At 45.0% G+C, this 14395-nt stretch overlaps 2 protein-coding genes across 6 annotated transcripts in view; one reads left to right on the top strand and one right to left on the bottom strand.

Annotated features, from left to right (window-relative positions):
- Nucleotides 1-8519, top strand: part of mcf2a (MCF.2 cell line derived transforming sequence a) — a 33491-nt gene extending 24972 nt beyond the window's left edge. For 2 of the 5 annotated variants that reach the window (XM_046323896.1, XM_046323899.1), the window contains 12 exons: nucleotides 66-135; nucleotides 376-468; nucleotides 640-732; nucleotides 1033-1161; nucleotides 1350-1571; nucleotides 1932-2024; nucleotides 2371-2449; nucleotides 2549-2612; nucleotides 3832-3932; nucleotides 4940-5052; nucleotides 5258-5370; nucleotides 6162-6350. In XM_046323896.1, the coding sequence (XP_046179852.1) occupies nucleotides 66-135; nucleotides 376-468; nucleotides 640-732; nucleotides 1033-1161; nucleotides 1350-1571; nucleotides 1932-2024; nucleotides 2371-2449; nucleotides 2549-2612; nucleotides 3832-3932; nucleotides 4940-5052; nucleotides 5258-5370; nucleotides 6162-6342 (1351 nt within the window). In that variant the 3' untranslated portion in view covers nucleotides 6343-6350. The other 3 variants (XM_046323897.1, XM_046323898.1, XM_046323900.1) reach the window with 3 other exon arrangements.
- On the bottom strand, nucleotides 8412-14149 carry LOC124011005 (coagulation factor IX-like). Its single transcript, XM_046323903.1, has 8 exons — nucleotides 14012-14149; nucleotides 13724-13893; nucleotides 13397-13421; nucleotides 12923-13036; nucleotides 12289-12423; nucleotides 11905-12116; nucleotides 9593-9719; nucleotides 8412-9412 (listed from the first exon to the last, which is right to left on the bottom strand). Exons 1-8 carry the CDS (start codon nucleotides 14076-14078, stop codon nucleotides 8832-8834), a joined length of 1431 nt encoding a protein of 476 aa, XP_046179859.1. The 5' UTR covers nucleotides 14079-14149; the 3' UTR covers nucleotides 8412-8831.
- Between the last annotated feature and the right edge of the window lie 246 nt (nucleotides 14150-14395).

Below are 14395 nucleotides of genomic sequence, written 5' to 3'. Positions count from 1 at the left end.
TTAGGGTATGACCTATTGACTTAACATGTCTGTGACCTCTGACTCATGATCTTTTGCTTCGACAGGGTGTTCCTGCAGGACCTGGAGGGCTGCCTGGAGACCCCAGAGGCAGTAGGGGCCTGCTTTCTGGAGCGGGTGAGGAAAGTCTAGTGTGTGTGTGTGTGTGTGTGTGTGTGTGTGTGTGTGTGTGTGTGTGTGTGTGTGTGTGTGTGTGTGTGTGTGTGTGTGTGTGTGTGTGTGTGTGTGTGTGTGTGTGTGTGTGTGTGTGTGCGTACATGTCTGTGGTTGTTTCTGAGCAATGTCTTTACCTACAGTATATGTGTGTTTGTCTTGCATGGATGGTGGGTCATTGGAAATGTTTGTGTGTATTTCCAGAAGGAGAATTTCCAGGTGTATGAGTGTTACTGTCAGAATAAGTCTCGCTCTGAGTCCTTGTGGAGGCAATTCTCCGACTGTGCCTTTTTCCAGGTGAAGCCTGTTTCTGTCTGTCAGCCCACTACTGCTCCCTAATGATACTTAGCCATAATATTAATTTTTTTTAATGGCACAAAATGACATATTACTTTAAATAGATTCACGGTTGTGGTAAAGCAGTATTAAAGCCTTCCCAATCTTGTCCCTCCTCGACATATTCTACAGGAGTGTCAGAAGAAGCTGGAGCACAAACTGGGCCTGGATTCTTACCTGCTGAAACCAGTACAACGCCTTACCAAGTACCAGCTACTACTGAAGGTATGACACACACACCTCTACCCAGCACACCATGCCACTATTGCAGTGTCTCTATAGTAGATAAAACCATGTGGAACCTTTATCATAATTCAATGTCCCAAAATCCTGTAAATGGTAACAGCACTCTTACATAACCTAGCTCTACAGAGGGATTACAGATTAAATTGCAGAGAAATCCCGTGTGTGTGTGTGTGTGTGTGTGTGTGTGTGTGTGTGTGTGTGTGTGTGTGTGTGTGTGTGTGTGTGTGTGTGTGTGTGTGTGTGCGTGTGTGCGTGTGTGTGTGTGCGTGCGTGCGCTAGGAGCTACTGAAGTACAGTCCAGGAGGCTGTGAGGGGACCTCGGAGCTACAGGGGGCGCTAGCAGCCATGCTGGACCTCCTCAAGTCAGTCAATGACTCCATGCATCAGATCGCCATCACGGGCTACCAGGTGGGGCCTCCTGGTGCTGCTGACACTGTACAGCAAAGTGGTTGAATCTGATCATAGCATACAGTATATTTGCAATTTATACAATTCTGTCAGTATGTGTAGCATTAGATTAACTAACTAAACCAGTCCCTATGTGTTGAATTGTGTATGAGCCAGTCTCTGACCCTGTCTGTGTATTGTTCACCCAGGGAGAGTTGTCTGACCTGGGCCGGGTGCTGATGCAGGGCTCCTTCAGTGTGTGGATCAGCCATAAGAAAGGCCCCACCCGTATGAAGGAGCTGGCCCGCTTCAAGCCCATGCAGAGACACCTGTTCCTGTACGAGAGAGCCCTGCTCTTCTGCAAGCGCAGGGAGGAGCATGGAGAGGGTGCAGACAAGACCCCCTCCTACAGCTTCAAGCACTGTCTCAAGGTGTGTGTGTGTGTGTGTGTGTGTGTGTATGTGAAGGCGGTACTTTCTGACACGTGCTGCCTTTCGGAACTGTCTCCAGTGGGATGTTTGTTTTGGTTTGTGTGTCAAGGCGAGTGTGTGTGTTAATATGCACAGGGCATGGCGGATGGTGTCACACCACCTGATGTTCTCCTCTTGATTTATTATTGAGCCCCTGAGCTTCCTGCGATCACACGGAGGTGTTTGGGCCAGCGGGCCAGCCGTGTAGCGTGTAGCTGACGTGTGGCTGACGTGTGACGCATGACGTGTGCTTGTAGGCCCCAGGTTCAATCAGTATGTGTGTGTGTAACAGTCAGTGTGTGTGTGTGTGTGTCCTGACAGATGAGTGCGGTGGGGATTACAGAGAACGTCAAGGGAGATGTGAAGAAGTTTGAGATCTGGTACAGTGGCAGGGAGGAGGTGTACTTAGTTCAGGTAAGGACTACCTCTACTCAGTGAAGTGACTTTTGAAATTATTCATGCCACCCAGAAGCAGTGTATGTTCACCACACAAGCACTCTAGACAATCACCACCACCCACTGACTTGTTTGTCATCTGCGTGGTGTTCTGTTCTTTGTTGTGCCTTCTTTGTCATCTTCATGTTATGACTTGTTATGTATTGTTATAGTGAAATATGTGTTATGTTACTGTGGTGCCATTTTTAAATCATGCCTTTAAAGATGCAAATAAAATGTCTTCACAAAAAAAATAAGTATTCTGTCTATCTTGTCAGTGTGTTTTGTTACCACACATTGATTGTGTTCTATTCTTATCTCCCAGGCCCCCACAGTGGAGGTTAAGATGGCTTGGCTCAATGATCTGCGAAGGATCCTCACCAACCAGCAGAAACTCCTTAAAGGTTTAGAATGTCACTCACGTCACTCTCCAAAGCACACCCAACAAAGAGTTGGTTTAGTTCATCTCAGACATCCTCTCTCTGGTTCTCTTTTTCTCTCAGATGAGCATTGTGTCAACAACCAGATGCCAGAACACATTCAACTGTCTCCGCCCTTGTCTGAGAGGTATGTTGGGTGTCAAAGAAACAGCAGCTCCCCACTGATGGTGTGAGTGTGGCAGGCAGTTATGTGACCTGTTGAGGCGGTTATGATATGTGGTGTTGGGGAGCATATCAACAAGCAGGTATAAAGCTGGGAAATAGAAAATGAGGGGGAAGAAGGTTCAGGAGCTGATGTGTGAAGAGAAGATGTGTGTGTGAATGCTCCCCTCTCTCCTTTGCTGTCTGGTTGCTGTCCTCCCCCCTCCTCCCCTCCCCCCTGCAGGGGTGTGCGGCCGTCCGGAGGGGCTCCTAAGGGCTGTCTGCCGGGGCTGGACTTTGTCTCGCTGTCCGCCAATGTCTTTCAGTGTCTGCGCTCCCGGAGTCCACACCCTCGAAGCCCCCGGCAACGCCCCCGGCCCCGCCCCCCCAACCGCCCCCGCCCCCAGCGCCACTGACCCGCCCTGACGCTCAGTGGTAAACTCAGCCCAGCTCTGCATGCCTCGGCCAGGCTCGGCATGGCCCAGCTTGGGGACCTAAACCACCCACAGGGCTGCTGTGTTTGCATACTGACCGTCATCTGCAACCCATTTAATAGCAGACTCCATTCGGCTCATAAATCGCCAGATGTGGTTTTCATGTCTTGAGAGATCAATGTCCCAACAGGCCTTCCATCTCAGACATCTTACCCCAAATGACTGCACCCATCTTTGCATGGGATTTTCAATTTAGCATGGAATGCAAAGCAAATAAACAAAAACCGTATTGATTTCCTCATGTTTCCAGCACCAGAACTGCTTCTAAGATGGGGTTTGCTTTTTGAGATTGAATAAAACTGAAATGTCGCTGAATTATAGTAGTTATTTCAAACCCAAGAAAGATCGACCTCCTAATACACTGACGAACTAGGATCATGTTAAATGGAGACCAGATCTTTCCATGCGCCAGCATGTGTCTCAGTCTGAACTTGGTTGCACTTGACCACATGGTTGCTATATGCTGTACTCTGTTTTGCTGCTCCATGGGCTGATTGGCTGGCGGCTGAAAGGTCATCATGGTGGTGTGAGATGAGAAGTTGTCCTTAACCACAGATCAAGGATCAGATGTTCCTCTGAAATGAGTAAAGGTTAGATCTGTGGCTAAGGGCAGCTACCTGGAGCATGAGTTCGTTCATCGATTAAGTCTAGTTAAATAAAGGTTCAAGAAAATGTATACAAATTGATTGTGTCGTGTTGTCTCTCTCACAGCAAACAGCAGAGGGCGTCGATCAGCTCCGAGGACACTGAGTCAGGGAGGAGCAGTCCAGACCCCCAGTCCCACTCCCCTCAACACCGGCGCAACCGACGCAGTGAGTACACCACTGACCCCATACATGTACAGTAGACTGGTTGCCAGACAACTTCACCAAAATGATGCACTCACATTAATGGGGCACAAGGCCTCGTGGTGTTATGATTTAAATGGTCTGATAGCTAGCAACAAGAGGCTGCCATGCGGGGAATAGTATGTCTCTTGTTTCAGCTAGTTGTATCTTGTTATTGATACCATGTCTTGTTTTGAGGTGTTTTGACTTAAGTCACCTCTATGCTAATATGGCGAGAATTCGCTAGCTAGCTAACCAACAACTGTAACGATGTATTTGAGAGACAACTAGTGGTTATTGTGGAAATGTATGTTTTCAATAAACATTTGGAGATGAAATACAGTTCACATGTTGTCAATAATCCTTTTGAGTTGACAGTTGTTTTGCCCCTAAATTGCGCACGCATCGGTTTTGTTTCTAAGCAACCCACCTGTCTATACCCATAACATAAAGTAAATAGTTGGTAACTATTTGTAATTATGGTGATTGGGTCAACAATGGTTATTGGGTCATGACAGATGGTACATGAAACTCCTCTGAATTGACATTGGATTTATGTGGGTATTAATACAATTGCAATCCCGGTTCCCTAAAGATATTTCACATGAAGGAGCTGTGGGTGCATGGAGAAACTCTGGGGGGGAGAGTTAAACATTTTAGAAAGAAGATGCAGAACAAGCTATAGGATGATAAATCCTACGGTTTTATCGCTAGTACAGTGCACTAGCGCTAGCTAACACTGTAAGTCAATACTCGGGAGTAAGTATTGATATAAAATCTGCAAAAATAATAACGCAATACTCTACCGTATAGATTTTTCCCCCCTATCCCTTTAAAAAATATCATTTGATTGTCAATTACTCCGTTTTTAATTGTAATTTATCGCTATAGTTACCACGTATTTACTTCGGGTATTTCTGGTACTTCATTAAGGCACTATATAAGGAGAGACAAGCAAAATGTGACTCAAAACTAAAATGTGTAATTTCCAGGCTGGCCCGGTGCACCTCACTCAGTAGACATCTGTGAGGGTCTGGAGGAGTGGGGTGGCGGTGAGGACCCCTCTCAGCCTTCAGACACCGAGGAGGAGGACGCTGCTCAGCTGGTGAGATGGGTTCTCTACAACATCAATACAACCACTCATTTGTATTTAAACACTAACACACTGTGTGGCCTCGTTCCTTACCCAGGACCTTAAATATGCTCAGAAAGGTTAAAGTGGACACTACATGTTTAAAAGGCATACTCTAGTAGGCTACAGTTCTACATATCCTTCCCCTAGTCTAACAAAATTGTGTCTGTCCTCCCAGGCTCCAGGCAGATATAAGGCCTTGGCTGAATGTTCACGATACGGCCCAGATGACCTCACCATCAAGAGCGGTGATGTCATCCAGCTGCAGCACGAGGACAGCGAAGGCCACTGGTGAGTGTCGACAGTGTCAGTTGTCTGGTGGTAAAGTTGGTTGCCAAAGGCAGAACCTTATTTGACACGGGTTTGACATGGGCTCTGGGCTGACTGGAGCCTAATATAGCAGGTGTAAAGACTTAACGACAAAACAGACAGCGTAGGAGAATGGTTAAAAGCAGCGTGTGGCAGTCCTATCGGCTACCATTTTATTTTCATTTCACAACAATTCTACATGTTGAATGGCCACCATTCGTCAACACCCAGCAGGTTATCTTCTGCACACTGCGGCGCTCCGCCAATTTCATTATCGTGTGTCCTGCCCTTCACCTTAAAGGTCCAATGCAGCTAAAGTTTGTATCTCAATATTAAATCAGTAAGTACTGTGATTTTTTTTTTCAATTAAGATGGTCAAAGAAATACATTTGCAGTGAGCAATTTCTCAAGCAAGAATGTTGCTAGGACTGTCTGAGAGTGCTCTGAGTGGGGAGGGGAAAACTGAAAGGCTTGGAACTCTATTTCTGATTGGTCTATTAACTAATTGACCCCCTGGTTGTTGTCACCAGACCAAAACTCCCATTCCACCTAAACAGGTTGAAATGTCATGTGTTTTTCAAACAGTTCCAACATTAAAATGGCCTTATCATAATTTTCACAATTTCTCAGTAATATTCAAACCTCAGTGTGATTTAAAAAAAAATATATATATAAACAAATGTTTGTTTTAAATGAGAAACAGTAATATCACGTTTTTGACTGTACTGGGCCTTTAACTCCTCTAAAGCCTCCCTCCCTCACTCCATCTCCAGGCTGGTGAAGAACCTGAGTCGCAGACAGGAGGGCATCATCCCAGTCCCCAACCTGCACATGATTCTGGGAAACGGCAATAGAGGACAGTCCACCAGACTAGGAGGTAAGGTTAGTGTTACAGTACAGAGGAAGAGGTTTCTAAAGCCATTTCAACTCTCAATCCACCTCTCTGACATGTAGCTCATTAGATGGGCTTCATTGAATCATTTGTGTCTCCTATCTTTTATCCAGATCCAGGGAATCTGAAGGCCAGAAAGCTCAGCTCCCCTTAGAGGGAAAATGCTGTCTTCAATTGCTCGCGGGACCTGGGAAAGTGGTTTAGTCGGAACCTCGTATTTCCCACTTCGGAGGAGCTTTGGAAGGCAGCAACACCTTTTGTTGGACCTTTACAAAGATTGACAGACTGAAAAGACAGACTGTTTTCCATTAGACATTGTGAGGTCATGACTGATGGAATATCTTAAACGCTGCTTCCTCAAAGTGCTCTGATTGGCCACGATTAGAGACAACTAGCCAATTTAAGAAGGACGTAGGAGTTTTAGGTCTGGGTTTTTGATTGACATTTTTCTGGGCCAGTAACATGAGGACCTGTTGTTTTTTTCGCCCACCATGATGGACAGTGGACACACTTTATGAATGTTACCCTCCAAACACTTTAGACAGCACGGGGTTCTACCAGCACAAAGGCACACGGTTTGGTGAAGGACAAGGGACATGTGAAAAGATTTGGGACTTAAAATTCAATCCCCCACTTCCTCTTAGACCCAGCCAATGGGCTTTTCTGTTGGGCTGCTGTAGCTGGATTACATCCATGGACTCTCGCTCTCTGAGGGATTCTTAACAGTCATTGCTAATCAGTGAGAATGCAGTTGTTGTTTGTACGTTTATGCGTTTATTCTTATGCGTCATAATAATCTGGGTTTTCGCCTGAAACCTTTCTTAAAAAGAGACTTTTGTACATAGCTATGTCATTCATTTTGGATGTGTAATACTTGAATGTTGGTCTATTGTTTGTTGATGTTCATTTATTCTACATGCTCATGTTGTTTAGGTTTCCATCCTGTCTTATTCCTTAAGGTACCCTTCTCTTAGCTCTCCAAGCTTGAAATGCCAAAACGTGCCGTGCCATAATGCCTTTTTATTCCTGCAATGTTGGAATCGAGCTCCTCTTTGATAAATGTACTGTTTGCTCCGCAATATCAAACGCAGTCTTGCTTCTACCTCACATCGGACCTATACTCAACTGGCACTTTATTAATGCTTATAAGCGAAATGCAAGCTGAAAGAAAACAAGCGGAAAGCTTTACTATATTTTCAAAGGCTCTAGAGAAATTGAGCTCTCCATGAACACAATACCTCCTTCATATTTTCCTGATTCATACCCATCTATTCATACCTATAGACACACCGCCCCAATATACATAAAGTTAAGATGTCACGGATGGTAAATTCCGACATCTTGTGAGATGATGGTGACTGATAGAAGGGTACTCCTCAGGTCTATAGTGATATGGGGGAAGAGCTACTACCCGCGTGGCGCCAGCAAAGACTGATGTCATTCTCCCCAGGATTTCACTCTGTCTCCCGGGTGGGAGCAGCACAAAATGGAGCGAGAGAGCTGGATCAAGAGAGGGAGAAATGTGCCACTCTCTCTTCCTCTACTCGTCTCCTCCACGGCCTTGCAATTAATCTTAGGCTTCCCATTAAACAGGATCATACAGCAAACATGAAATATACCCGCTATGTCGAACGCTTAATTAAATATTGATTGCGGACTTATATGAATTTACTACATCAAATCAAGGCCCCAGTCGGAGGCCTGCCTTTCATATGCTGCGTTTGATGTGGAAATGAGCCAGGAAAACAGCGGGGAGCACAGCGCCACACAGCGCCACACTACTAATGTCTTCTTATTAATTAATTAATTCATTTTGCTATCAAGTTGTTCCTTCGCGGCGGTAAGCAGCTGTGCAGCCCAGTAAAAGTGTCTCTCTACCCTTAACGGAGACCTGCTTGACTGCTGCGCGTCGCATCAATGGGTTTCTCTCCTCATATGGCAGAATTAGCTGGGTTTTCTTTCTTTTGGGCTCCAAAATGCTGCACATTTTGCACTGAACTGTGATGTTCAAAAATGGAGACAGAAATATGCTTGAAAATGCTGTGCGTCTTTGACAAGCGCTGTAAGCTTGTTGCTAAGTGTTTCTCATAAGAGAACATAGCATGGCTAACTGAATATTGACCGAACGTGGCAGGTTTCAGGTTTTTATTATTGTTCTTCAGTCATCATTGTTGATTGGCTGCTTTTTTATACAGCTTCAGTATTGTATATAGACCAAATAAAGTATTTATTGAAATAATACAGGTTTCTTCTGCGCCTTAGAGTTTAATGTTTTTTAAAATCTATATTAGAATACAATAAAGCAGTGTTAGTTGCTTGCATACAGCCATTTGCCAGTAAATTATAGTTTTTGTTTTCTGAATAAGCATAATAAATGTTCAGTAGGCATAAGCATCTGTTCGCCATACAGGTCTCTATCATGTAAAGCTTATCTTCACCAGCTACAAGAAGACGCTCTCTATTTGAATACAAAACAGACACATCTCCTGAACCCCCAAAAGACCTGGAACAAAAAAAGCCAGCGTGGGCCCTGAGGGTCAAAGGTCAGGGGTTAGTCATCCAGGACGTCATGCAGCATGCGCTTGGTCACTGACATAACGTGACGTATCCATCTATAGTAATGCGACACTCTGGTGTATACCCCATACTTCCCATCCTTGGCACACTCCTCCCCCCAGCTCACTATCCCTGTCAGGAACCAGGTGTCATGGTAACGGTTGGTATGGGGACCCCCGCTGTCCCCCTGGCACGAGTCTTTGGCCACGTGAGCATAGCCGGCACAGAACATATACTTGGTGATACGGGCACTACTGCTATCCTTACACGACGTCCTCTCTGTAAATGGCACCTCTACCTTCTGTAGTAAGTGAGACGTGGCCCCCTGGAAGCGTGTGCGACCCCAGCCACTGACTGTAGCCGGGGATTGATCCTTCACCAGGTCCTCGGTGAAGACCTTGGGCCCCAGGCAGATGGGTCTGGCGTGGGAGGAGAATGTGATGGGGTTGTTCAGGCGCAGCAGGGCGATATCGTGGTTGTACAGACTCTGCTGGGAGTCGTAGAGTGGATGTTTGTACTGCTTCGACACCTCGTGGTCCTGTTCCGTGGCCTCTTTCACATTGATGTTATGCTCCCCTGGAGAGGTACAATAACTCAATTAAGTAATCAATATGAATCATCCTAGTAGAGAATTTAGTTTTAGTCATAGATGCAATGAAATAGATACAAATCATACACCTATGAACACGCTCCTGTGTAAAGTAGTGAGAATGTATCGTAGCTGAGCTAAAAAATAAAAACTGAATTTTGCCTTACCCACTCTGACGAAAAAAGATCCCTGCTGTCCCTCCACCAGACAGTGGGCAGCAGTGATGACCCACAACTGACTGAGGATAGAGCCCCCACAGAAAACCTGACCACTGGGCCTCTGCACCAGAGCAGCCTGGGGGAGTAGAGAGCAGGGAGATCCCGTTACATACAGTATCAGTCTAAAGTTTGGACACACCTACTCGAGAGTTTTTCTTAATTTGAACTATTTTCGACATTGTAGAATAATAGTGAATAAATACATCACAACTATGAAATAACACCAAAGAAATCATGTAGTAACCAAAAAGTGTTAAACAAATCAAAATATATTTTAGATTATTCAAAGTAGCCATCCTTTGCATTGATGACAGCTTTGCACACTCTTGGCATTCTCTCAACCAGCTTCACCTTGAATGCTTTTCCTACAGTCTTGGAGTTCCCACATATGCTGAGCACTTGTTGGCTGCTTTTCCTTCACTCTGCGGTCCAACTCATCCCAAACCACCTAAATTGGGTTGAAGTTGGGTGATTTTGGAGGCCAGGGCATCTGATGCAGCTCTCCATCATTTGCTGCCTTGGTCAAATAGCCTGGAGGTGTGTTTTGGGTCATTGTCCTGTTAAAAAACAAATGATAGTCCTGCATATGGAGGACAAGCGCAAACCAGATGGGATGGCGTATCGCTGCAGAATGCTGTGGTAGCCATGCTGGTTAAGTGTGCCTTAAATTCTAAATTAATAACAGACAGTGTCACCAGCAAAGCACCATCACACCTCTTCTTGCATGCTTTACGGTGGGAACCACACATGCAGATATCATCAGTTCACCTACTCACAAAGACATGGCGGTTGGAACCATAAATCTCAAATTTGGACTCATCAGACCAAAGGACAGATTTCCACTGGTCTAATGTCCATTGCTCGTGTTTCTTGCTCGTGTTTCTTGTTTCTTGGCCCAAGCAAGTCTCTTCTTATTATTGGTGTCCTTTAGTAGTGGTTTCTTTGCAGCAATTTGACTAACAGTTGATGTTGAGATGTGTCTGTTACTTGAACTCTGAATAATTTATTTGGGATGTAATTTCTGAGGCTGGTAACTCTAATGAACTTATCCACTGCAGCAGAGGTAACTCTGGGTCTTCCTTTCCTGTGGCGGTCCTCATGAGAGCCAGTTAACTCTAATGAACTTATCCTCTGCCGCAGAGGTAACTCTGGGTCTTCCTTTCCTGTGGCGGTCCTCATGAGAGCCAGTTAACTCTAATGAACTTATCCTCTGCAGCAGAGGTAACTCTGGGTCTTCCTTTCCTGTGGCGGTCCTCATGAGAGCCAGTTAACTCTAATGAACTTATCCTCTGCAGCAGAGGTAACTCTGGGTCTTCCTTTCCTGTGGCGGTCCTCATGAGAGCCAGTTAACTCTAATGAACTTATCCTCTGCAGCAGAGGTAACTCTGGGTCTTCCTTTCCTGTGGCGGTCCTCATGAGAGCCAGTTAACTCTAATGAACTTATCCTCTGCAGCAGAGGTAACTCTGGGTCTTCCTTTCCTGTGGCGGTCCTCATGAGAGCCAGTTAACTCTAATGAACTTATCCTCTGCAGCAGAGGTAACTCTGGGTCTTCCTTTCCTGTGGCGGTCCTCATGAGAGCCAGATTCATCATAGCGCTTGATGGTTTTTGCAACTGCACTTGAAGAAACCTTAAAAGCTCTTGAAATGTTCTGTATTCACTGACCTTCATGTCTTAAAGTAATGATGAACTGTTGTTTCTCTTTGCCTATTTGAGCTGTTTTTGCCATAATATGGACTTGGTCTTTTACCAAATAATACTATCTTCTGTAAACCACCCCTACCTTGGCACAACACAACTGATTGGCTCAAACACATTAAGGAAAGAAATTCCACAAATGAACTTTTAACAAGGCACACCTGTTAATTGAAATGCAATTCAGGTGACTACCTCATGAAGCTGGTTGAGAGAATGCCAAGAGTGTGCAAAGCTGTCATCAAGGCAAAGGGTGGCTACTTTGAAGAATCTCAAATTTCAAATATATTTAGATTTGTTTCACCTTTTTTTGGTTACCACAGGATTCCATATGTTTTATTTTATGGTTTTGATGTCGTCACTATTATTCTACAATGTAGAAAATAGTAAAAATAAAAACCTTTTAATGTATAGGTGTGTCCAAACTTTTGACTGGTACTGTATATCGGCCCTTACATGGTAATAATAATATATATGGGTTGTAGGTAGCTCTTTTCAAGGACCCAGAGATGCTTAGACACACATTCACCAGTGCATAGTGCATCTTGGTATTTTCCCCTCTCTTACCTGCCATGGGATATCTCCAGGGGTGACTGTGTCGCCACCTACAATACGTATTCTGATGTTGAGGTCTCTGACAGGGGGCTTGGTGGTATTGGCTGGGGTGAGGGAGGGGGTTGTAGTGACGTTGGCATCTGATCTTGTTTTCTTAAGGGGGAGTAATGATCTAGACATGTCCGTGATCACAGTCCGCCTGTCTCTGCCACAAGGAAACTCCACTGGTGGTATACAAATCCAAATTAAGGAGGGCTGGGTGGTAACTCTACATCAAGTTACTCTACACCAATGACTTAAAGTTGTAATCACACTACTGTATTGACATGTTGCTACACAGTACTTTAGCAAGATTATGGTAAAAGGCATAACAAGACGTGTGAATGTTGTGGCTACCTTCAGGATTGCAGTTGACTCGATCCTGCGCCAGCTTGTAGCCCTCTGCACAGCTACACTCTGCCCCATAGGTGTCCAGGTTCTCGCAGAAGTGCATACATTCTCCATTATTCACCGCACACTGTCTAACTGTTACTGTGGGGAGAAACCTACATCAATTACCCACATCTAAAGAGATGAGGCATGTTAAATAATATAGCAAATAGAAGTAAGTATGGTTGCGATTGTTATTTTTAAATTTTATTTTACCTTTATTTAACGAGGCAAGTCAGTTAAGAACAAATTCTTATTTTCAATGACTGCCTAGGAACAGTGGGTTAACTGCCTGTTCAGGGGCAGAACTACAGATTTGTACCATGTCAGCTCAGGGATATGAACTTGCAACCTTTCGGTTACTAGTACAACTCTCTAACCACTAGGCTACCCTGCCGCCCCAACGTGGTTTTACAACTGTGTTATCGCAATGTTATAGGAGTGACGTCCAGGCAGAGTTTACATAGAGCGTCCTCAACTGGTTTAAGCTGGACCAACCTGCCCCGAACTGACTGAAATGGAGGACATTTGTCAAGGCCTATGCTCCTTATAGGAGCCAATGGCTTAAGTCAAGTAAGCCATTACGATGTTATTACTGTACCTATCTCACAGTTCGTCCCAGTGAAGCCTCGTTGACAGATGCAGGAGTAGGATCCTTTCTGGTCTTTACAGGAGCCCTGGTTTAGACAGGGGGACGACTTACACTGGTCCCCATCTGATACATAACAGAACATTATTGATGCAATTTACGTTACACCAAGTTTCATAAACACACACGATAACATACACACACGCACTATACGCACTATACATACACATGGATTTATTACTGTAGATATGTGGTAGTGGTGGAGTAGGGGCCTGAGGGCACACAGTGGGTTGTGAAATCTGTGAATATATTGTAATGTTCTTAAAATTGTATAAACTGCCTTCATTTTGCTGGACCCCAGGAAGAGGATCCATAATAAATACAAACACAAACACTGCTAAACCCACACACCACACACAGCTCTGAGTTACAGCTTAATCCCCTCTGTTTGTGCCAACACAACAGTTAATCATTAAGCGAAGTCACCTTCATAAGCGGCCCAAAACTCCATCTGAAAAATAAATACAGAATCTTCAGAATATCACAAGTTAATCCATTCATTACACAGTACCGGATTCATGGTGGAGTCTATAACCCCACCACACACACACACACACACACACACACACACACACACACACACACACACACACACACACACACACACACACACACACACACACACACACACACACACACACACACACACACACACACACACACACACACACACACACACACACACACACACACACACACACACACACACACACACACACACACACACACACACACACACACACACACACTCACCGTCTTCTCTTCATTCTCAAATGCTTCCCTGGCCTCCTCCAGGTCACACCTCTCCTCCAGACACTCTCTCTCCAGGTTCCCCCATAACAACTCCTCGAACACCCCTGTGTTGTGGCGCCTCTGTCTCCTCAGCACACTGTCTGCTGCCTGGCCTGACAGGAACACTGGGGCTGGAGGGCCAGAGGGAGATGGTAAGGCTGTTACAGTCATGGCTGGTGCATAACTGACAGTAATATTGTTACTCGTGAGAAACCTACTGAAACCATCAGCAGTCAGAGCAGGACTTACCTCCCCAGACCAGCCGGCAGTCTAGCAGCATCACACACAGGAGGAGGATTAGGTAAACTGTTGCCATCCCTGTCTGATCTGATACTCTGGTATCACAATGCCCAATGCAGAGAAACACACACACACCATGGACACACTCTCACCCACTCCAAAGTACAGCTTTCTGTTTACTCTTGAACCACAGTGGCAGGGTATGTTTGCTGTTAGTTTGTTTAGAGGCAAAACATTGACATACTGTGGTGGATTTATAATTTTCTATGTGTACTTTTTGACCAGCCAGGTCAACTAAGAACAACAGCTTCTTATTTATAATGATGGGTTGCCTGGCTGGTGTAAGTATCCGTGTATATCCTTTTGTGAACGGATTGTTTTTACATGTTTTTT

Source organism: Oncorhynchus gorbuscha, linkage group LG23, assembly GCF_021184085.1.
Source record: "Oncorhynchus gorbuscha isolate QuinsamMale2020 ecotype Even-year linkage group LG23, OgorEven_v1.0, whole genome shotgun sequence".
Taxonomy (NCBI): Eukaryota; Metazoa; Chordata; class Actinopteri; order Salmoniformes; family Salmonidae; genus Oncorhynchus; species Oncorhynchus gorbuscha.
This window is presented reverse-complemented; position numbering and strand designations above follow the sequence as displayed.